This window comes from Sphaeramia orbicularis, chromosome 9, assembly GCF_902148855.1.
Source record: "Sphaeramia orbicularis chromosome 9, fSphaOr1.1, whole genome shotgun sequence".
Lineage (NCBI taxonomy): Eukaryota > Metazoa > Chordata > Actinopteri > Kurtiformes > Apogonidae > Sphaeramia > Sphaeramia orbicularis.
In genome coordinates, this window is record NC_043965.1 from 21,307,705 (window position 1) to 21,332,831 (window position 25,127).

General features: G+C 42.9%; 3 protein-coding genes across 3 annotated transcripts in view; 1 reads left to right on the forward strand and 2 right to left on the reverse strand.

The window, feature by feature from the left end:
- LOC115426392 (zinc finger SWIM domain-containing protein 6) overlaps window positions 1–6,016 on the reverse strand; it is a 45,376-nt gene extending 39,360 nt beyond the window's left edge. The window contains exon 1 of the mRNA XM_030144494.1: window positions 5,376–6,016. Within this exon, the coding sequence (XP_030000354.1) occupies window positions 5,376–5,808 (433 nt within the window). The 5' untranslated portion in view covers window positions 5,809–6,016. The remainder of the gene's footprint in view (window positions 1–5,375) is intronic.
- A 2,222-nt stretch (window positions 6,017–8,238) lies between these two features.
- smim15 (small integral membrane protein 15) lies at window positions 8,239–10,167 on the forward strand. Its single transcript, XM_030144497.1, has 2 exons — window positions 8,239–8,345; window positions 9,429–10,167. Exon 2 carries the CDS (start codon window positions 9,459–9,461, stop codon window positions 9,681–9,683), a length of 225 nt encoding a protein of 74 aa, XP_030000357.1. The 5' UTR covers window positions 8,239–8,345; window positions 9,429–9,458; the 3' UTR covers window positions 9,684–10,167.
- A 455-nt stretch (window positions 10,168–10,622) lies between these two features.
- Window positions 10,623–25,081, reverse strand: ndufaf2 (NADH:ubiquinone oxidoreductase complex assembly factor 2). The gene is made up of 4 exons (XM_030144496.1): window positions 24,863–25,081; window positions 15,147–15,236; window positions 14,085–14,125; window positions 10,623–11,663 (listed from the first exon to the last, which is right to left on the reverse strand). The coding sequence occupies exons 1-4, from the start codon at window positions 24,975–24,977 to the stop codon at window positions 11,424–11,426; spliced, it is 486 nt and encodes a 161-aa protein (XP_030000356.1). The 5' UTR covers window positions 24,978–25,081; the 3' UTR covers window positions 10,623–11,423.
- Window positions 25,082–25,127: the final 46 nt, after the last annotated feature.

Below are 25,127 nucleotides of genomic sequence, written 5' to 3' on the forward strand. Positions count from 1 at the left end.
GCAACTTGGTCATAGGTCTGGGAGTGTGGCAGCTAGGGGTTTGGAACGGGGAACAGTGATTTAAGAGGGGCAGGGAGGAAACAGCTATGTCTGGGACCAGGACTGGGAGAGGCGGGAAAGCTGGCTGAGTCAGGTGAAAGAACTGGAAATAAGGTTGACAGATGTTAGTCTTAGCTGGCGATGACATTTTGGATAATCTCTGCTAAAGTTTTGGACATGTGATGAGTAGAAGAAGATACTGGAAGTAATTTATCTTCTGGAGTTGGTTTAAGTGTGGAGTCACGATTGTGAAACACATTTGGACTTCTGGAAACATGACAGAGCAAAATGAAGTGCTACTGGCCATCTATACCTTATTAGTAGGTACGCAAGTGTTAGACAAGCAGGCACATCTACAAACACACACACACATACACATACACACACACACACACACACACACAAACACAAGCTAACGTGTTTCCATTACACGACAGCTGAAATGTATCCTATCTTCTTTCCATTCAACCAACATAATGGGACAAAGACATGGAATCTGCTTCTCTTTGCCTCTCAGATACACCAACAGAAACAGAGAGCACTCTCCCTAAACACTCACTGTCTCTTCACATGGATGTGGTTGCTGCCCCTGTCTCTTTCTCCCTCCTGGACAGCCAGATGTTTACACTAGCTCTGGGCTCAGCCATGTTTCCATGACGATACAAGCTCGGGGTTTGTCACATGGCCAGGGCTAGACCTAAGGCACTAGATCCAGGATCACAGCTCCTTTAACACTCTCACCTTAGAGCCTAATCCATGACATCTGATCATTTTACTCTGCCCTTTACTTTCACCCATTCCTCCTGAAAAACTGTTTCCCATCTTACTATTTAAAGTAATCGGCAAGGTTATCACACAAGCCATATTGTGTCTGCGTCTTTTCAATCATAAGCTGAGCTCAGTTTATAACACTGGAGTTTCACACAGATATATACAGCATATTCAGCAGCATATTGTCTTTCTCTGTCAGTGGCGGTGGGCATGTGGGCCCACTCTCAATGGGCATTGTAAAAAGATAAAGCAACTCACTCTAACCTAACAGGAAAATAAAACCAGATCCACCCTCATGAAAAGAAACAGCCCACACACAAACAGAAAGAATAAGCCCTCACCCACCAAAACCCAGCTCAGCCTGATAGCGTCTCGCAGACGGCATGCTCGTGCAAGATTTATGGTTCACATCTTAAATTCTGCACCTTCGTGGACAAAATGCTTGAAATGTTGAGGTCGGTCCTCAAAAAGCTCTTTGAAAGGCCTTGCGAATTCATAGCTGAAAAAAAAAAATCACAGAGTAAAAAATGTATATTTGTGTATGAAGGTATAAAAGTACATTCTTGTACAAATATGCTCACTTCTCCACTCTTTAAAGTGCTATTTCACCTTGGTGTCTGACATCCTTCTTTGTCACACAAACAATAAGCTACGAGTAAGTGAAAATATGATTTTTTTTGTCCAAACATACATGTGTTTTATTGGTGCTCATTTCGTCTGTCATTTCAGCTGTGTCTGAATGCTCAACACAGATATGACTTACAGTCAAAGAAGCATTAAGCTAATGATGCATGGAGCTGTACGGTTCCTCTATTCGTACACCTCGATACGCATTCGAGGAGCTGAATTTATATAGTTTGAGAGCAGGATTTGCACCAACCATGTCATAAGAAGGAACAGGTTAAGAATTAGGGAACCACCAGCCTGGTTGTTATTTCACCAATTTACTGACATCATGATAAAAAGAGGCTGAGAGAGAGTACATGACGCAGAAACCTAATTAAGATTCTCCAGAGCGTGAACAAATTAACCTGAGTTATGAGCATGCAGAAGCACAAGACAGACACACACACATGCATGCACACACACCGATTTGTCTCTAAAATAGGTGGAGCAGAGGAGGATGACCTTCACACTCAAACAGGCATGACTGCCATGGACATTCAGTGATATTTTAGGTAGGGAAAGGCAAAATATTATAGGCTATCGAGTCCAACAACACCACCATGGAAAATACACCAAAATAGGCTTCAGCTTTCATTATGGTCACATAAAAAGTGTCCTTCCCATCACTCACATTTGGGGCAGAAGGATGATAAAATGACATGTAGCTCATGCGAAAAAAATTTGCCTAACAAGGAGAGTTGGATAAATAGGCTGTAGCATGTAGCCTTCGCTAATGACATTGCACAGAGCGACATATGCCAGGCATCAGTATGTCACTCCTTAGGGACACGGGCCTTACGGTAACAGGATAGTAAGAGTGAGGTGGTGGTGTTTGTGTGTGTGTGTGTGGTGGTGGGGGTTACGTTTTTTACCTCCTGGCACAAAGCCCTGGAGGCAGACAGAGGGGGTGGGAGTGGAAGCGTCAAAGGGAGGAGGAGCATGACAGGAGCTGTCAAAAATGAATGAGAGAAGAGGGGATGAACTTGACCCAGACTGGAGGACTAAAGACAGGAAGGAGGGTAATGAAGTGCAAACATGCTTTGTCATGCCATGTTAGAGCCATAGGATTAGAATTCTATAATTAGAGGACGGGGCACCATAATGCTAGCCTTCCTTTCAGTGTGATGAGCTGCCGAGTCTAAATTACACAAGGGGCCTGGAGAACAGATGCTGAGATCAGAACAGGCAGCTCTGGAAGTTTTCTGTACCGGTAAATGATGCTCAGTTATGGCACGGCACAAGTCTGACTGACAGGCTGAAAAAAATTGAGACTCGGGACACTAGTGAGACTTGCTGAGCTTTCTGTGATCTGCTCACGACAATGGAAGACAGTGAGCATTCGTTATGGGACCGTTCTCTAAAGTGACATGCATATTTCCTTTTAATCGTTTCCAGTTTTAATGTATTATTACCCACTGAACCTCTTCATAGCAGGCTGAGGTTAGGTATTTGTTCCACTACCTGTTCACCAGCTGACAAATTCATCACTGATTCGACAGCAGAAAGAGTGCAAGAGGGCTGAAGCTGGGCCGTTATAATGGCCCTGTAACAGTGAAGCGGCCAACTGCGAGATAACACTTGCATTTGTGTATGAATATTTATCTCAAAGGCTGGCATTGGAACAGATGAGCCCGCATGGGAGAATGAACAACCCATCCATCTCACTCTCCCACCTTCTCTGCACTTCATTCTTTACTTTCATACATCCCTTTCTCTTGTAATCACCATTTCAATGCCTTTCGCCTTTTTTGCATTTTCCACCCACTTTCTCCCTCCAGGCTTCCCCTCTTCTTCTTGATATCACCCGATCTATTGCTCTTCCCCTTAAACGCCATCCCCTATCCGTTCCCTCTGCAGTACTGATGTATGGAAAGAAACGGAGGCAAAAAGGAAAAAGCGTGTGATTAATGTCTTTGAGAAAAAGATAAATAATCACAGGAGACTGGGGGCTGGTAGTTGGCCTTAGGGGAGTAAATATGGAGAGTTTTATAGCTGCTCACTTGGGAGAGAGGGAGGTGGAGGAGATGAGAGGGGGAGGAGAGGAATACAGCGACAGAAGATCCATTCAAGTATATTAGCTTTCCCCCCCCATACACAATAACCTCCACATCTATTCTATTGCTCTACTGTCTTTCATCATCAACACTGAATCCCATCCCTCTGACAGCACACACACAAAGCTACACAAAGCCATGCACGCACATGTAAACCCACACAACCACCCTGCACTTTTTTTTTCCAGGCCAGACCCTGTATATGTGTTTGATGGGGCAATGTGGTGTGTGATGTGGCTGACAGCCCCCTCCCATGCTGCCCTGCTTTTAAGCCCTCATCCTCCAGTGGCTGCCTGTCCCCTGGAGTAGATTGCATCTTTTATTTATCATTTTCTCTTCCTTGGCTTTATTTTCCCCAGAAAAAAAAAAAAAAAATTCTGGGGCGAAAATTGCAATCAGCATAACATGCCCTCCTCCTGCTGTGTACTCGCCTGTCATCCTCCACTCTCTGTGAGCATGCAGGATGAGACTGACAGCCCGTGCAGACGAAGACACACACATGCACACACACTTATACGCATGCACAATCCCCCTCTGTTTTTATCAAACCCCCCCACACACACTGACACACATACTCTTTTTTCCCTCTCTCTCTTTCACACACAAAAACACACGCATGGCCTCAGAAAATGACCTCGTTCCTGTCTTTGCTACTATTTCGGACTGCTTTCTAAACACACACACACACACACAAATATACACACATATCTCCTCCTCAGTCTTTTTATTTCCCCCGGAGCTGAGTGTTTGCTTCCTAAAGCCCCAAAAGAGTGAGCACATAAATGAGTCTAATGCTTGGGAATCTGGTAAACAGGCCAGAGAGGGAGGGAGAGCTGCCTGCCTGTCTGCCTGCTCCATGGCTACTATTGTGCACTGCACATTCTCTGAGCCCACAAGAGCTGAAGCCATCTCCACACAGATTCTTTGGAGAAATAGTAAGCCAAGAAGTGAGAAAGGGAGAGGGAGCAAGAGAGAGAGAGAGAGAGAGAGAGAGAGAGAGAGAGAGAGAGAGAGAGAGACTGAGCAAGGAAGGGAGGAGGAAGGAGAAGATCATGCATAAAATCTTGTTTGCAGAATGCATTAAGATTCAGATGAACTGGGGAGGGTAATGGGATTAGAATCCTGAACCGTTTCCAAGGGTGGGGAGTCGGATTGACAGCTGAGTCTATTGCACTGACGAATGCAGTGAAATATTGTGGCAAAGGCAGTCAGCCAGGCAGGCAGGCAGGCAGGGGGTTGCAGAGCCCACAGCACCTCTGTTTACTTTGTTTACCACAAATAACGCAGCTGAGAGACTTAAATGTATTTTGCCACTATCCGCTGCATATAGTCTAGCCTGGGCTGGCAGCAGAAAAGCTTTAGTGTGTCTCACAAAGGTGTTTGGCAAACAAAATAGAAGCACTGTGGCTTTAAATCGCCGTCCCTCCCACCCTTTCTAAATATCGTCTATTTAGCCAGCGGTGAAAAGATATAGGGGGCTTTTGTCTGCGTACCCATTGGTGGGGGCATGGAGAGCTGGAAAGACACAAAAATAGGAACAAAGTGCTAAGCTTCCAATTGGGATGGCTCTGGGCAATTCAGTGCGCGCAGCTCAGTGGGCAAAAACAAGGAGAAGTGGGCTACTATTACGGGCTTATCTGAAAATAGGCTATTCTCACACAGCTATAGGGTAGACTGGTGTGGAAATACCCTGCATTGTTTATAATAGACAAGTCTATGAAAGGCAAACACAAGCCCTTTAAAAGTCTGGCATCATTCCATGGAAAAAGACAAACAGTGTGAGTTCGAGCTTTTGCTTATTACACTGTTTTTTCCTGCATTATTGTTACGTTATAGTCCACTCACCGACTTGCAATACGTTGTCCACCCAGCCACCCTCCAGCAGAGTGACACCCCGTAGAAAAGGCAGCTGGGTCTCGTCATTATTGTCCCCGCTAGTTCCACTTTCCTCTCCTCCGGCGTTGAAAGAGGAATACATACAGATCTCCTTCTCACTTCTCGGGAATGACCAGTATACGATCCTTCGCTGGACGGGTTCCGGGATCCTCTCGAACCGTTCCTCCACCCTTTGGAACGGCCACTTCTCCGCGACTCTGCGTGCCGCGATGTCGAGCAACGACTCGGGGTTGTGCGTTTTTCCATTCCCCGACCCTCCCGGAGCGGACCCTGAGCCGCCACACAGGATTCCTCCAGCCCGCTGCCCCTGTCTGCATGCCGGGTTGTAGCCGGGCCGGCAGCAGAGCCGCTTGGCTGGGGGCTGCTGGACTCGCTCGGCCATGATCGCACCGCTTCCAACCTGAAGCGCAGTTCCTCTCCGATCATATAAACGGGATAAGGAAGAGAAAAGGGCAATCTCGCACCGATTGTTTGCCGTACATGGAAAGACTGCCCTTATTTGGAAAAGTGGGCGGCGCTTACGAGTTCCGTGAAGTCCTTTGTGTTGTCAAAGTAACCAGGATGGGCGGGATCCTGGAGCGCAGCCAGCGCACGAGTGGCGCTATAAAAGGAACTGGAGGCGGAATTCCCGAACGTCGGCAAATCCTTTGTGAAGCCGTCCGGGAGCGCGAGGGCGGAGCCCAGGCGGCCAACGGCCTTTGAAGTTTCCTTCTTATTTGAGTTTAAAGGCGGGGTCTTAGTCCAGGGGCGGACTTGCAGTTTCCCACAGGGGTAAAAGGGGGCAAGAGAACTGACTATTTTCCTTTAGAGCCAGGGCTTTCACCACTGGCTCTTGCTTTTTCAATAACTGTGCGATGGTTGTTTTTAAGGCTTAGTCCAAAGGACTCTCAGTTGTCAAAGACAGAAAGGGCGTGGGAGGAGGAACGTAAAGATGTGGAGTTGAACATGCTTCCCCTCTGTAGTCACTAACCACTCATTCTGGTCAGCTGCTTAGCATACATGGGCTGCCCAGTGGGAAATAAAAACTCACAGACACTCACTTGTATTACTTTATATGCCCCCTTTAACCTGTTAACATTTCAGGAGACACCATAACAGTCCTCACATGCTTTTTACTAAAATAACACTTTAAAATGCAGGATTTCAACTCGCAGCTAAGTATATTTATGTGTTATAGCTAACCTACTTTTACTTAAAGTAGGCTATATTTTAAAATCCCTGAAATTCTTCAGTACCTGGCCAAAGCAGTATTTTCTCTCCCAACAATTATGAGACAAGTGGAGCTTGTTAACTATGAATTGTGGTGCAGTCATTTTATGGTTGCCCTGCCTGTGTGTTGATAATGTTAGTTGCACAGCTGTGTCATGAAAGGGTCGCCTTCATACTCATCGGGGGTTAGGGTGTGGCTGCGCTGCCCACCCCTGGATCTCCCCAACTGATCAGACATATGCCAGAAACTAGTAATTATAATCATATATATAAAAAAAACCCCACCAGACTGGGGATGTTTTCCTTAATTGTCCATAAAACCTAACCAAAACTATGGTGGTAAGGCAGAATGTGTGTTTGCAGTGTGTAAGTCATCTGCATGTGTTCTCAGCTGCCCCTCTTCTTCCTCTGTGATAGGTCTAAAAGGCTGGCCTTTGAACTACTCTGAAAGTGATCCATGCCGTATGGACAGAGCAGATGTGGCCTAACCTGATTTGGTTTCAATACTTCCCCACAGGAAGTTCACAAAGCCAGCAGGTCCTCCTTTGTTATGTTAGTCATCTATCTCAGAGGGCCAGTGGACTTTTTAAGCTTGTTTCTCATAGTGTCAATACTTCAGTTATTTGTTCCTTCAGGCAGACTGGTTTCAATCATCACTGTGTCTACAACAGTAAGTAAGGTGTAAACTATTCTTTAGATCAGATTACACCTTGATTATATTTATCTGCTATTGAGAACAGATTACCACTAAGTGACTCAGTAGTTTGTTAATCATGATCATGTGATCATAAAGGAAATGCTGTTTACCACGGACACTTAGTAGAACCTGTATTGACAAAAGGATGTGATTGCCTCATTTTACAGTTCCGTTGTCAAGTCATCTTTATCCACTTTATTGAGAGTAGCCTCCAGATTTCCTACATGTTTGTAAATAACTTTATGGCTCATGTAGATTACCTGTATGTTTTAACAGAGATTATCTGTATACAGTTATCCTTAAAAATAGAATAAAAAAAGATAACATGCAAGGCCCTATACAAATAAATGTTGCTACATATTGTTGCAATTTGGTATTTTGTTCATGTATTCTTTTTCATTTTATAATCGCTATCACCTATTCTTGAGTGTTTGTTTTATTTCAGTAAATTTCAACATATACAACTCAGACATAAATCAATAATCATAAACCATGGCAAACCAAAAGAAAGAAAGCAATTTAAACACCTAAAATTGATGTGTAATGAAAAGCTGTATGCTGAAGCCCTGTAAAATCCACCATTTTAAACCTAATAACTCTGGTTGGATCCCCTTGGAAAATATATATTGTCTTAGGTATAGCCTGTTGCTTTTTACATTTTGTCAAATACACAGAGAAATATTTAATTCTTCATTTTTCACATCTAATTTCTTTTACTTAACTATACCACACATTAAATCTTTAACTGATACACATTTGTTGAATAAATGTTCTAATTTATGTTTTTGTAAACATGCAAATTCAAACTGGCTCATTCTAATTTGAATGAACTTCACCGTCTGTGTCCAGTTGCACCGTTGTCAGACTTACGGACTACATGTCCCATCGTTTACAGAAACTGTCGTAACTTATCGCGAGAATACATTGTAGTCAAACCACAAGACCACACTTCCTGGAAAAGGAAGGCGGTGGTTCTTATCATCGTTAATTTACACTAAATCTCTGCTTTTCTGGTAAGTGTATTGGGCGGCATTTACATTTTTATCTTCATTTATCATAATGAAACTATAGATATGATGTAATATAGAGTTCACATATATTCTAGTTCCGCTAGTCAGCTGAAAGACTTCCTAAAAGTTAGGCCGTTGAATGCATAGGCGGGTTAGCTAACGGTGCTAACGGAACTAGAAATGTAATTTTTTTTTTTTTTTTTTTTTTTACATCTATATGTCACATACTTAGATATTCGCAAAGGTGAAATCGTCAGCTTATTTGTTTGAGGCTGATGCTGAAGCCATAATATTTAGTAACGTTTCTGTTAGCATACAGCTAACGTAGGCTGACGTAGTATAAAGTGTTGCAGCTGGTCCTCATCAGTCTGTGGAAAAAAATGGTTCGGTCACTTAAAAGATTTAAAATTCTGTTGAAAAACACAATAAAGGCGAATAGGTGACATTTTTTTCTTGATTAAAAATATCAAGTCGGTGATTAGTTGTGGCATGAGTCACGTACCCGGTTCACTGTACATTGTAATCAATGTAGTTATCATTTTTGATTCAAAAATGTTGAGTTTTTTTCTAACATGTCGTTACTAGTGTAGTATTTTCAGTGCGATAGACTGTTAGCAGTTATTTTGTAGATTAAGGAGCTCGGAAATCCATAAGATCGGCATCTCAAAACACCAACTGCAGGTTCCCGTGTAGAATGTATGTATGCTTGAGTATTTTTTTGTTCTCTATATTCAAACCTTTTATTCTTTATTGGTTAATTCTTACACAGCAACTCCACGCTATTAAGTATTTATTAAATACTTCTGTGTAGGTCCTCATCTTTCTGTACTGCCTTAATATGTTCTAGTAAGTCATTAATTGAGATGATTTTTGTTATGATGTGGTGCTATATAAATAAAATTTGGTTGTTTTTGTTTTGTAAAACTTTGTATTCAAGGACAACACATACTCTTCTTACTTTAACAAAACACAGAGTGAGATATTAATGTTGAAGACCTTAACAGGTTAAAGAAGATCACATAAATTGTGGTATATCACAATGTTGGCTTGTATATCACTGCCTTAACTCCTGGTCTCTCCTTGCAGGTGTGCCAGGTATCTTTATTGTTGGCCAGGATGATTGACATTAAGGCCTGGGCAGAGTATGTGGTGGAGTGGGCAGCTAAAGACCCCTATGGTTTTCTGACCACAGTCATCCTGGCTCTCACTCCACTCTTCATTGCCAGTGCATTGTTGTCCTGGAAACTGGCCAAGATGATTGAGGCACGTGACCGTGAACAGAAGAAAAAGCAAAAACGACAGGAAAACATAGCAAAGGCCAAGAGGACCAAGAAAGACTGAGACTGTGAGGGGAAGACAAGGGCATGACAATGGGAGGAATAACCACCATGGCCCTCCTCATTTCCAAGTAATGACACAGTGCCCTTTCTTGTCCCAGCCTTACTGTCAGCACAGGGCCACTACTCCTCACGGCCTGGGATTGGAGGAGGGACACTGGCCTCACAGTGCTGAGATGGACGGTACTGCCCAGAGGAGAAGAAGAGCTTGTCCCAGTGGGACTTTGGTCAGCAAGAGCACAGTGGTCATCTGTATGAAGTTTTTATATGGACTTCCACCGATACATGTGCAGCTGTTGCAACATATTGCATTCCATTGTTAGCATTGCTGTTTTGCTGAATTGATGAGAATACTGAAACATTTCTTCTAACTAGCAAAATATCTAACTAATTACTTTTGAATTAATAAACATTTCATGGTTGATTAATTACAGTTTCCTTTTGCTGATTTAAATTATTATTAAATTATGGCAAGTTTGAAAAAAGAATGGATGTGAGAATATATTTATTTCCTATGGCACACTGAAATCATAATACTGGACGTCTTAATAAAAGACATGAAATTTGAATTATGCATCCATGTACACTAACACTGATGTTCAATACACCTTTATCTAAAGTCTTCCATCTGCCAGTAATCAGTTTCCTGTCAAAACTTAGAACACTATCACAATGACTTAATATAACTGCTTGCTTGAAAAGAAAGAACAATTCTATCAGTGATTCTTATGTTTGTTTTATATGAAGCTAAAATGTGAATTTGACTTATGTTTAAAAGTATAAAAACGCAGCATTAATGTGTTAAGAATCCTTTGGGGGACTGTATTGTGTATGTGAAATAGTGATTAGTCTGCAAGGCAGCTTTAAAAATGTAAAAATCCAAGAAAAGATACAGGCAGTGGACACAGCACATTTTGGTACATTTGTTTCCAGGAAACATGACTTGTCCATGCTTCAGTTTAGTGTAGTATCACTTTACAAGTACACATGTAAGACAGCATGGGTGTGTAGTTACACCATGACTGAATTGCAAGATCCCAACTTAAGCTGCTCTGTTAACTTGTATCTGCTCTGCTCGATCTTTGTTCAACAACCGCCAGCTTCTTGGAATGCTGTTCTGTGGCCAATGCGCAAGGGAATGAATTATGCACCAGCCAGGATCAAGATTACATTATTCACAAAAATGACATGATTCAGAACAAATCAGCGAAATTTCCATGTTAAAAAAAAAAAAAAAAAGATCCTAACAGTATTTAATTGAACAACAGCTCGATGACACAAAATTGTTCATGTCTTAATTTACATATATCTCATAAAATAAAAACATTTTATTTTTTAGTGAAAAAGTTACATTTTATTTTGTTCATAGATGGAGCATATTTAGTGTAACAGGGTAAGGTTGATTGCTATCAATTTTAATTTATTACAATAAGCTGGCGGCTTTTCAGTTTCCCTGCTTTATATACACAACTCTTAGAGACTAGAAAAATATACAACCCCTTTTATAATGTAACACTGTTGAATAAAACAGTAAATATCTGAAACATACTGTGACTGCACAGAAGAGTTATCTGTGGTAATTAATGTAATTCTAGAAGTAATATTTAAAAATACCACATTGTACTGCATTATAATGAAACGTGTTGAGAATATTAGAATTTTAATTTCACTTTTATGGAGGGAGTATTTATTACAGGGGTTTCCGCTGGATTTTACAGCTCTCGGTTTATGAGGGTGTGTCCATTTATTTCTTTGAAGTCGGCATCCAGGAGCCTGGCTGAAAGGTGTCTCCGGTGCTGGTGGGCTCCTCACTGACCTCCTGCTTGCCAAAGCTGGTAGTGGCTGCATGGCCTGTGGCCACAGTCCTCGGAGTCGCCACCAGACCTTCCTCGTACTCCTTAGTTCGTTCGATGAGATCTCTCTCCTCCACCTCCTTGGCCTTTAGCTTTATGTCTTCCCTGTAGAACTCATTCCTTTCCAGTTCCTATATATATGTAATACACAAACAGAGACATGCATTTAAAATTATGGCCTGTGATCAAGCTGGTTACCATTATCACATGATCATCTTATTATACAGTGGCGTTCGTGTACATAGTTTTGAAAATTATTTGCTTCAGAGATAAAAATGTTCTCAGTGTTACATACTTTGATACACTGGATTGGAAAACTATTGGCAAAAGTGCTGATGTGACAATGTTTTCAACATATATGATACTAGCGCGTTGACCCGTGGGGAACCACGGGTTCTAGATCCTCTGATACAGTTCATTCTTTTACTTTCTTGATAAATTCCACAGTTGAATAACCTCTCAGCTCGCATGTATGTTTCTGCACATGAAATTTGACACCATGGCAACGTAGCCCTATTTATCTGTTGCTAGGTAACCTACTTCAATGATGATTCTCTGATTCTGGGCATAGCAACATGATTGGCCATTGGGGGGGCCACTGTATACCAAAATTACTAATATCTCCCAAAATGTTGGTCCTATCAATTTGCTGTTTTCAGTAGTCTCTTCCTTGACCAAAAATACATAAGGATGCCAAACTGCAGCAGTCAGCTCTTTCCGGATTTTGTGTGATGCCCAAGACACACAGTCAGATTCAACTTCCCTTTTATACGATAGAATATATAAAGTGTCATTACATGTATACATCATTTTTATGTATAAGAGGTTTGCAAATCTTACCTCTGGAGGAATCAGAAAAGTTAATGTATTGGAATGTTCAGAGTTTTTAAGTAGGAATTGTAGCTCAGAAACAAACATTCTTTTGCAGTAAAACCCCGTTCCCTCATTGATTCATAGATTTCAAATTGTAACAGAATACTGTTTACTGAAAACTACTGTATAGCCAACCAACACTTTTGTTCCACTATTTCTGGAAGTATTTTACTTATAGACCAGTGTAATTTGAGATCAACTGCAATTATTTTGCTGATTCGTAATAACTGTTCGCATTAAAAAACAGGCCGGTAAGCTAAAAATCATTATCAAAATAGTCCTATCTGTGCCAAAACACAAAACATCTATCAAAATCATTTAACAAATTCTGTGAAGCTGGAAAAGTAAAGCTGGAATTTCAGCGTCACTTGAGAATGATGATTGAGTTTGACAACAAGATAATTTACTGGAAAGCCCAAACTGACATGCAAAACTGGACCGGTCATAATTCTCTCATCTTTAATCAACTACCTCTGCTTTGTCTTGGAACAAAGTGCAAACTCTCTTTAGAGTTCTTGCAGGTCAAAAGCAGAAGATGCTGTTTCACATGGCAGCTTCCAGGAATAAATGAGTGTATGCAGAGAGTTTGAAGCAGGGCATTTACTAGAAGAGAACTAGAGTTCACTTAACCTACGCTGGTCCAATAAACCCTGGTTGAAAGTGTAGTGCTTGGAAAGGATAGGTAAACGAACATGACAGGAGGTATTCACAATATAAACAACCTTTCCAACTCATGGAAACAATTATAACCTGAACATAGTCCACCAGTGGAATAGTTACCCACTTGAGCCACGGCTAGTGTCCAGTGATGTTAGCCTCTCCCCAACACAGAAGGCCAAAAAGGAAGGGAGGACTGGGCATAATGCTGTTGTGTGTTGGCAGAACTGAAGGACTGGAAAAGAGAGGGGAAAGCTGTGGCCAAAAAGCCCCGCTTTGGGGAGGGAGACAAACATACTGAGCTGCTTTTCCAGCCTGTTAATGACAGGATTTAATCCAATCAATTTATGTCGGCTTGGACCGGGAAGAGAGGGAGCGTGACAAGGGGTAGGGTAATGTGCTGGGAGTGAAGCCTTGGCCACATCAACACTGTCCAGCTGTCGATGGCAGCTATTGGGCAGACGCAAGGCAGAAAATTGGAATAGAATGTTCTGGCAATAGAGACAGGGGATGGCATTGGCCACTGGCACGGAGAAAGGACAGAGCGATAGAAAGAGTGAAGAGAGCTGCCTGGGTACTGGCCTTCCAAGGGATTTCCTATAGACCCACATTTCACTGGCCAAATAATTTCCAGCATTCTCACATTTAAAGAGCAATAAACCCAGTGAGAGGTACATGAGGGGAAAACTGCACTCCTTCACCATTCCCATCTTCTAGACTGCCAGAAATAAAACACAAAAAGCTGAGATGCAGGCTTCTGCTGGAAAAAAGAAAGTAAACTAGGACATGGTGTCAGTAAGCCCCTTGTTCAGAGGCTGTCTTTGCTCTCAGTCTCGCCATCAATGCACTTCAGCTGCTGTTTATTTTAACACCTGTCCCCCAAAGTTCCTGGATTCAGTTCGAAACTGTAAGATAAAACAAATCAAAGCCGTTTTCCTTCCATCTTTTGCTTCTTTCCTCCCTTGTAACCAGTCCCCAAGAGTCCAACCATCAGCACAGCGGGGAGGCTCGGGGAGACGTACCTCGATGGAGGGGGGCTCCTTCCGTCTGCCTCGGATCCAAGCTGAAGGAGGCGGAGAGGGTAGGTAAGAAAAAAAAAAAAAGAGTGAGAACACCCACACAAACACACGCTGCACAAACAAAACCTGCAGTCATATTTAAAGAGTACAGCCATAGCATCACTCAGTTTCAGGGCATTACAGTAAGTAGATTGGTGCAGCTACTGAGTAAACGACCTAGTTGGGGGACTGTATCCAAGGTTTTATTTTGTTTCATTTCACTTAGCAAACTATAGGGAAAAGAAGCAGAATGGTAACACATCCAAGCTATACACATGCTACACATTAATACTGCTTTAGTGAAGGCAGTGCAGGGCCACTGAGTATCGCTTTTCACAAGAGAAAAGTGTAGATCTGCTCTGATCTTTGAATTTGAAAGTACACATTCTGTCATTCTCCATCAATACCTCTGTCCTTCTTTCTCCTCCTGAGTAGAACTGTGTGTGTCTGTCATCTTTTTTATTTCTCTTTAAGGAGCTCTATTTTGGCTGAGCTGGCTGCACAGCAGAGCAGGTTAAAGGCAGCCAGAGAGAGAGAGAGAGAGAGAGAAAGAGAAAGAGAGAGAGAGATTTTCTAACTCTTCCTCCAGCTAGCGCAGGGATTCTGGGCCTCTTTTATCCCTTTCTTATTTGCATCCTGATGAAAATGCATGAGGGATGGGGCGAAGCAGGATGAGGGGTTTAAGGTGGATAAAGCCAGTCTGAGACAGAGGGAACAGTTTGTATCCAGTTGTAAGAAATTTGAAACACTATTTTATGGTACGGTTGTATAACACCAGCAGAAGGCATCTTTGATAAACTCATGAATACATTTTTCCCAACCCCCATCTTGTGGTATGAAAAAAGAAAAAAAAAAAAATCAATGGATTAGCCTAGGCCCCGATAGATGGAGCCATGAATTTGTTATTCTATTTTATTTGTGCAACACTTTGTGTACTCTGGTGGGTAGCTCTTTTGTTAACATTGTCATTTACCCATGTAAGTGATAGTTAAAGTATGTAACAGTGATGCTGCAGTGCACACTTACCGTCCCACTCCATCGGAATGCTCCCTTCCATATACTCATATTCAGCAGGATTGGCTGCTTCTACCATCCGCTTGGCACGGACAAGCCTTCCTGGGAAACCAAAAAAAAAAAAGGAAAAAATGAGAAGGATAGTAAGAGTGGTGAGAGTGAGATAGAGATGCTCGACAATGATGCACCGAAAACGCAAAGGAATACAAGCAAACACAAAGAGGTACAGACACAATGCTCTGTGTCTGCCTCACACACACAGACAGACACACAAATACACAGAGGGATGACAGTGCTGTGACAGGCCATGGATGATTACCTCGTGGCCCTCGGGCCCTTCTCCTCAGATCTCGCTGAGTGGCTCCAAATCTGGGCTAAGCCTTTATGCAAATCAGCTTCCCTTTAACCCACCAACCACAGCCCCCCTCACTGACAACTTCTTCCAATCACAGCGCTCTGGCTAACAATGCCCTCCAAAATCAACATCAAGCCGAGCAGGAGACAAAAGAGGTCAGATATCACAGAGAACAGGAGAGGCACAAGCTGCGTGGAATATTAAGTGCTCCTTTCCCTATCTGTATACAGCACGACGCTCGCTAGCAGCAAGGCCACCGCCAATTATTTTGGTCGAATCTGCTGATTAGACAAGTTTGGCTGGCACACAATGACATGAAGATGGAGGTAGAGGGAGGGGGCGTGGAGAGAGATAGAGACAGAATAAGAGAGCAGGAGAATTCAAAAGAGTCAGAATAAGAGAGACTTGTGGTTTGTGTGCTGTTACAGTGCTTGGTACAGTGTTCGGTAATAACAAGAGCTGTGTTTCCATAGTTCCTCCTCGCAGGTAGCTGGATGTCCATCCATCGTTCCCATCCCTCTGAGAAATGAGGCAAGGAAGAAGGAGGTAGAAGGAGGGAGAGGGAGAGAGAAAGAGTGATGATGCATGGCAAACATGGCTAGGAGGAGAGAAATGGAAGGGCAAGGAAAACAACACGCTCCAAAACACAGACAATCTGTCAGGATTCCATCACCGTTTCTCTGCAGCTGACTGGACATGGACAAATGGAGCCAAACACCTCCATCCACACCGCAGACTGATGGCCTTAATGTTTACTTCAGCTATAACAGATAGCTATGGCGCTGGGATGATTGAACGACGGCACTCTGAAAAAGTAGAGGCTGCATCACTTGTGCATTCAAGTTTATTTTGTTTAAAACTAATGGGACTGCAGGGAAAGAAACATTTTTCACGCAGATAATGTTCTGTTATTATTCCTTATGAAGATGATTATATTCCATATTCTATCCAGCCTATATAATAATCAGGTCAGCTAATTAGGCTAGTATTGCTTTGGTTCTGCTTAGGATCCCACTAGATTGTTACTATAGGGCTTCGCAGGCTCCAGTTCTGCAGCTTTAGTTCTGTGATATCCAGGTCTGACAACACACTGCACTCTCTCACCTTATCAGCAGAGCAGGCCCTGCGATATGGAAAATGCTTTCTGTGATCCTTGCATTTGTTTTACATGTATGCCTTAAAATGTCTTCAGAGAAACTATTTCCTAGAAAACCCCCACGATAGCAGAACAAAAACAACTGCCAGCAAACAAAGGCTGGGTTCTCTAGGCAATACTAACAAATACATTTAACAGGTATGCTAATTATAAACAGATCGTATCCATATTTGCAGTGGGTGTGGGTGGCAGCAGACTGAAATGGTACAATATGACACAGTCCCCAGCAGCAATGTGCTTAGCTACAGCTAATGCCTAACTAATAACCATAAAGAGAGGCGCCCACTTTTTCTATGTTCCTATCTGTCTCTGCTAGCTTAACATCCCCCTCTACTCTCTGTTTCACAACATGGATCACTTTTTGTCTTGCTGCTTTTGCAGCATGACTAAACCCCTTCCACCACGGCTTTTGGATTTGAATAACAAATACAGTATGTACATATATTTATGAAACACGGCTGATCCTCCTACCACATACATACTGGGAGGAGGTTTGTCAGTCTGAAAGGGTGAATCTGGCTCTCCCAGTACTGCCTGATCTAGGACAAGGAAAAAAAAAAAACAAAACACAGGCCAGGGTAATGTAATGTTTACTACAAAAGTTCAAAAGAAACCCACTGCTCTTCAAAAAAATATGTAATCGTCCCATAGGAGTAGATGTTTTAGCTTTAAAACAGTGCAAAATTAAAAACAAAACAGCAACAACCTCACTTGTGGGCACTGGTCCTACCCCAGAAAGCAATATAAGACTAATCTTAACCTAATGTAGCATAACACAATTGGCTGTCCTGGAACAATTTTTGCATAATGATTTCTCAGCTCCAGGGGCTGTCAGCAACTAACGATCTCTGTCAATTCCAGTTAATTCATAGATCCTTTTCCCCCCATAAATTTTACAACTGAACAGAACTGAAATGTTAAGACAATATGTACATAAAACATACACATGAACACCCCCCCCCCAAAAACAGATACTTTTTTATTAATCAAAAGACACTTTACTCCAAAAAAAAAAGACCAAAAAAAGGTTATTCCAAAGCCCTAAAGAGATCTTTGTATTACGTCTCATTAAAAACATATTCTGTACCATTTCTGCCACTAGGGGTCTCTCACTCAAAACAATAACACAAGATGAAGTAGTAGATGATGTTGTAAGGTAGCACAGTTGTTTTCATCACCTTCATCTTTCCTTTGAACATGACATATTGTCATGTAATGTCATTTCATTCTAATGAAGCAGCCGTATGAAATGTTAAGCTTAAATTTTAATGTTAGTAAAGGGGATATGACACGTTGATAGCTTACAAAAAGGGAAAAAAAACACATCAGAAATTGATATTGATATAATCAGGGTTCTTAATTTCTAATCAATATCAAATCATCAGTTCCTAATAATACAGCTTAATTTTTTTTTTTGCTGACCAGCAGAAAGAATAACATCTTGAAGTAAGTATTTAAATGAAAAAATGTGATAAAATAAATAATATACCATGTAGTGCATTACATTTTGTTTATTATTTATCATTATTTGTATTAATGATAACCAAACTACATGCCAGCTATCTTTCCACTTCACAGTTCAGAACTGAGTGCTTTCAGGTTGATACTTCCACCCTGTGTCCTCCTTCACCCCCACCTTGAATGAGATTGAGTGTGTGTGTGTGTGTGTGTGTGTGTGTGCGAGCGAGCGAGCGAGAGAGAGAGAGAGAGAGAGAGAGAGAGAGGGGTATGAAGGGTGTTAGGAGCTCTCTATCTCAGCAGGTCCCCATGTGACAGGTCTGCCTTCTCATCAGTCACTAGGGGGAACCTACTTACCAGTCAAATACACACCGACACACATACACACACGTACACACAACTGGCTAGAGAGCAGGCAGATTAACCTGAGGGACAGGAGCGAGGACGCTGCCTCTTACCGTGAAGGACAAACGCAGCACTGCGTTACAGAGGGGGAGGGGCCAGAGTCGGGAGGGAAGAAATCCCACCACATAAATATTCATGAGCCATCTCACCTGTCTGAGCGCGACTCATCTGTGAGCCTAGTTGTGAAACCGGGAGGGGGGAGGGGAGGATAGGAGGAAGGGAGGAGACAGGGAGGCAGGATGGGTGAGGGGTTGCCGTGGCAGCTGGAATCGGTAACCAATCAAACCGCAGGTACACCTATCCTTCCTGTTCGTTAGAATAAGACGTGATATGCTCCGAGGGCTGCTCTTTGAACCCTGAACACACCCTGATAAACTCCATCACCTGCTTCAGCACACACACACACACACACACACACACACACATACACATACACACACAAAACCCCCTCTAACTTCACACATCAGCTCCCAGGTGAGTACTGCTGGGGGCGACCCGAGAGGTTTTTCACCTCGACAATGTCATTCCGGGCGTCTTGCACTGTGCTGCCTTCCTGCTGCTCTGTCTTTGATTACAGAGGCAGATGTCAGAGGAACACACTTCTATTGGCATCATCTATTTAAAAAAAAACACATACACACTAGAGAAAACACCAGCCATCTGCATCCGCGTCCAACTGGTGGACTACTTCCTATGCTCCTTCCCCATCAAACCTGACATCTGTCCTGAGAAACACCCATGTTCATTTGTCTCAGAACAGATTGTAGAGCAGACAAAAGCTCCCAATTGTAACAGCACGGCATTCAATTCCAGCTCCCCTTTCAATAGACAGCAGAAAGAGCAGCTTTCTCAGTCTTCGTGATAGGGCGAGATAAAGCAGCGAGCTTTGGGCCTGACACTGTGGTGGAACAAAAAACCATCCTGAAGCAGCAAGCCCATCAGCCTGGATTGGAGCTGGTTTATTCCTTTCCAGCTGAGCTGTGTGCTCAAGAGGGATGGGGACCAATACATGCATGGTAATGGACAGCTTTATAAAGATGGAGTGATCCGATAAGCATCAGTGAAACAAGGGCAACCAGGTACCAATACTGACACCCTCTCTCTCCCTGCAATCTCTTCCCCTGGAAAAAAAAAATGGAGGGATGTGTGAGGCCTGTAACCATGGTTACCCATTAGCCCTGAGCCTAGTGACGTGGGATGAGGTTTAGAGGGAAAAGGCCAGCCGTTGTTTTGCATCAGTTCTGGTGAGAGGAGGAGCTTAAGCATAAAGTAGGCCTGCTGCTGCTGCTGTTGGCTTTTATATTCAGCCTTCATTCTGTTTGTCCCTGTTGCTGTCGATCCCGCTGAGGTTTGAGCGACTCACAGCAGAACAGAGGGGAATAATTCATACAGAAGTAATAACATGCTAAAAAGAATCCTCTGATTTCCCAAGTGTGTTACTTTTAACTAAACGCAGGTGAGGGTGGAGGGGACTCTTTACCCCTCCTCGCTTAAGACCACCCATCCTCTTGAAACCTCTTCCTTGCCTGATGAGTTACAGAGAAGGACCAGGAAGAGCCAGGAAGTCAGTGTCCTTTGTGAGGTTGCGTGGAACCCTCCACTCCCCTCAACCACCCCCGACGGATCATCTGAGGCCCATGCGTGTGATGTCCATACACCGAGCTGTCCACCCCTTTCTATTCACCTCCATCACTCTTATCCAGCCCCCTTCCGTTCCTTCCATTCCACCTTCAGTCCCCCCACTCTCTCTCTCCATTAACCTACCTCCACCTTCTCTCTCTCCCCCACTATCTGTCTGCCTGTTCCACCCACTCATTTCACCCTCTTTCTGTCAGAAACCCTCCTTTCACTTTCACTCTCTTCCATTCTTCCCCCACTCTATAATTTCACCCCATATGTCAGCATCCCCCTTGTTCTTTGTCACTCACTTTCTATACCCCACCTTCTTTTCCACCCTCTATGAGTCCTCCCTCGGCCTTATCTTTCCCTCCCTTACTCCTAGCCTTATTTCTCTCTGCCTGTCTGCCTTTATTAAAATATTCTGAATTGAATAAGCAGAGGCAGGCTCCAGGAGCTGTCTGCTTGCACGTCGGTCTGTCTGTCAGTCTTCCCTGGGTGAGTTTCTGACAGACAAGGAGCCCTGAGGTGTCAAAAACATCTTGCTGGCCATCTGACCACAGACAGACATGAGTGCATCGGACAGTGAATCACATCCAGGCCAAATGGAAGAGGAAGAGTCCATTAATTTGATTAAATTGTTGTCTTCTGTCTATAAGACGTAAGAGGCTCACGACCACTGTACTCCAAACAAGGTTGAAGCGATCATATTAATTCAAACTTGGGACCAGTGGAATCTAAATGTGTTCATTTACAGGCCTATTGTAGATTAGACAGTGTTAAATAACTTTGCCTAAATACTGGAGCAAGGCCCATTTGTAATGTTCTACCATAAAAATAAATGTGTCTGTGTATTCTGCATCTATCTTTTCAAATGCCTTTTTAATGAAGTAGTTAAGCCACCCCATGATATCCCACCACATACAAATACACATTTGGCAGTCACTATATAACAAAATGAGCTAAATGCACTTGGTTTTCCTATAATGATTAAACAACCTTCATTTAAACCCCATGCATTGAAAAGCTGCTGATCCATTAATATGATTTACTGTAGCAGCTCTGGACAGAGCCATTCCATGGTAAACACTGACTTGGTGTCCTCCGGTAGGGGAGGCCTTCCTTCATCACACCCTGGGGATGACTTGTGGCAGAATAAACAGCCATTTGGACCCTTGTCTCTCTCCGCTGTGACTCTTTCCATGGAAATATGCAACTTGAATCAACGCTCTGATGACACGCAGCCATCTGTTGTTGTGTTTTGTGTGTTAGGGCATGAAGCGGAGAGAAAATACACAATCACTTTTTTGTGTTTAAATACAAAGTGCATATAGATGCATACTCAGACACCAAGTGTGTTGTGCTACATGAATTTTGTTCACAATCAAAAATTCACACAATACTGAAACACCATCTACACATGTGCACAAACACACACACACACAAACACATACATATGTACCTCCTCACTCAGTCCCTAGAGTCACCCATCCTGAAATAGCAGAAGTGAGGCCTTTTCGGTTTTTCACTTCATAGAACAGAGCTGGGGAATCAAATAAATAATAGACAAAGAGAGAGGGATAGTGATAGGATGACAAGTCAATGCATCTTTTCTCTGCAACAGCATGGCGCACCTCTGAAGAACCTCTGAATCCCTTCCATTCTCCACACGGTGGAGAGGACCAATAGATTAAAACTGCATGGCACACACTGCTAAAATGAATAGCGCTAAAAATACATCCTTTTCACTGAGACATGAAAGGAAACTGCCTTTCCCCTGTCCAGTATTGAGCAGCCATTGATTCCAAGACAAAGGCTACACCTCCTCAAAGAGGTAAGAAAAATAGCAATCATACAGGCAATTATTTTCAAATGTGCCTGCAGCGGCCGATAATGTCAGTGCGCCTCTCTTCCTAAATAAAGGGAGGGAAGGCAGGCGTCAAAGCTGCAGGCCCACTGCTGAAGACGAATGAGCCCATCCGCAGAATGCTTTGCTTTCATCTGGGCAGCATGACACGGCGCCCCATGCAGCGTGAGGCAGAGCCGGGCCTGGGGGACAGACGCACACAGAAAGAGAGAAGAATATGGATTCACTATTCAACTCTGTGGAGCCAACACCAAGGCAAAGACCTTCTAAAGACCAGTGGCCAGATTGCCAGTGGCTTTCTCTTGTAGTCCTGCCATTGACAACAATCACTAGGGCTCAACAGCCTATAGCGGAGTTTTCTCTATGGGACGGCAGCAAACAGTAGGCCTCTGTAGTTGGACCATTTCTAAGGGCACAGACAGAGATTCTCTATCTCTGGGCGTGTACTTCAGACCCAGGCCTATTCATTTTGATGTGCAGGCAAGGGCAAGAGCATCGAGGAGAGGGGAAAAGAGAGCTCTCTGCTGGCTGTCTAACTCTCCAAACTGCCCAACTTCTCTGATGTTTTCAATAGAAATCTTTACCAAGCTGGCTTCAAAGCAGAAAAATCGAGAAGCAGCAGTGCAGGGGAGGGAAGAGACTAGCAAGAGGCAAATAAAGAGGTCAACCGCAGGAGAGGTCAGAGCAGTAGCTGCAAACATATGCAACAGAACTGCATAAAACAAGGAAACATTTTACTGTATTCTTCCGTCTGAGCAACTATTAACGTCCTTATATGAAGCCAACCACATGGAGAATTGCTTACGCCCCAGTTTTCTAAAGTTAACAGAATGAGAGAGGTAGGAAATGGGAGCAGTAAAGCATGGATAAAGGTAGAGAGGGATGGAGTGAACACAAGGGATGGACAAATGAATAGAGAAAGTAGGCAGAGGAGCACAGTGAGGAGGAGGAGGAGGTGGAGGAGGAGAGAAAGATTCCTCACCTCCCTTATCCACCACTCATGCGCTGCAGTGGAAAGCCCTGCGGTCCATGCCTTAAGGCCCTGAGCCCACACTTGGCCTATCAGTTTAAGATCAAAAAGAGCTCGCTTTAGCAAGACATATGGACTGAATAATGCATCTGCTTTATTTCCACAAGGCTGGTTGGAGTTAGTTGCAGAAAAGAGAGGCTACTGTGTGTCTCTTTTTGTTCATTATGAATGTATATGTGTATGTGCATGCCTAATCTCTCCACAGTGTCTGTCACTGTGAGTGGACAGTGAATACGGTAGCCTGTAGCGTGCGAGAAAATGGGCTTCTGTGATGTCTCATTTGAATAGTCTGACAGCCAGGGGTGGAGGAGCAGCCTTGTAATAAATTATAAATATGAGGTGGGCGCAAGTTTCCTCACAAACTGCTGAGAAAAGGTGAAGCACAAAGTCAAGTTCAGTCAAAAAGAAACCAGTTTTGCAGCCTGCCAAAGGTCGGACCCTCTGCAAAACAAAACTTGGTTATGTCCGCTGGGGAATGAAGCCCTGAATGTATGCACTGTGTGATATCTATTCAGCCTGTGCTAAGCAGAGTTGGACGTTATCTAGCTTGTATAATGTGGCACCAAGAGAGGGAGACAAATGCAAGTACCATATGTGTAGGCGGAATGAAATAAATCTGAGATTACTGTTGTGTGGTGCAGTCCCCAGATTAGACAAATGCTATATCTGGGATGAAAGTGAACTCCAGTCAGGCATAATAATTCTGGCAAATATGATGTGGCAAAGTCTTTCCAACTAATAAGCAAAAGCCTGAAGCTGTTTAACTCATGCCATATCATGTCTGGGCCAGACAGAGGCCATGCTCTTTAACCTGTGACATCTGACCTGTGGCCTTTTGTCTGGGAAGGACCTCAGCTGATGATGATTCGAGAGAAAATTGGAGTGAATTCTCCTAATGACTACCATAAGCACATACATATATGCAGGTGTAGATATTAACACCATCACTGAACTTTCCCATGTTGTTTTAAGTTGTGACTTAGTTCTGCATACCTACTATATGTAACAGATATTGAGTTATCATTCCTTAAACTCCCGCTTCTCCCACAATCCTCCTCCACTCCCTACACATAACCAAGCCATACATTCTATAGACAATGTAAGTGAATGAGGAAAAAACTGTGTTAAGACAGCATTTGAGTGTGCAGATCTAATGGGCATGTCCTTGGACTTTAAACAGTCAAAGACAGTGTGAAGGACACCACTGGCATCCCACCATGGATTAGGTTGATGCCACAGATCGACTACTTGGCTTGAACATTACATACAGGAGCACTGCCATGTCTCAGTAGGGATATATGACCTCCTTCTAAATCCTCATCACAGACAACTAATCGTTTCATCTCCAACAGTGAAGGCTCCAACAGTAAGGTCCCTTTCCTCTTTGAAGCCGGGTATAAACGTGTCCCATATTTGTGCTTCCCAAATAAGTAAAATCTTTACTGCAGGATGCATGATTGATGAACTCTTATTAAACATATTTAAGTAACCTTATTAAGCTAGTTGCGCCATCTACTGGTGATATTATTAAACTACAAGAGTAAAAAGGTGAAAGTAAAGTCATCACCATTTCAACATGTTTAGGAAAAAGGTTGCAGGAAACAGAAAGTACAGATAATAGAATTTGAATCTTTATTGACAAGGGACAGTAGCCATCTAAATAGCATTTATGTCACTCTTAAACGAAGTTAGAACATGTGACAGGAGACAAAAGCAGGTTAAAAAAAAAAAAAAAAAAAGTCTACTGCTAGAGTTTTACACTATTATCACTGGTTAGTCAAAGTGGGGGTTGGTAGTAAAATCAAGAATAGTGTATTTAACCACTAAAGGATTAGCTTACCTGTCCAAGTCTTCTGTTCTGGGACAAAGTAATATTTATTTCCTAAATGGTCTGTCCCTACGTGCTCACGCACTAGTCCAAACGTCCGTCGTAAAGCGCCTGCGATTCTGTTCATATTCCCAGTTTACCCGAAGGTTTAAGAGTATATTTTGGATCCCTTGTCAGCTGTCTTGGCTCTCCAGGTTGTTTATGCAAGTGTCCATGGGGTGAATGGGCATGTCAATAAACTCTTATGTGATTGGATGACTGAACTTCACCAGCCAAT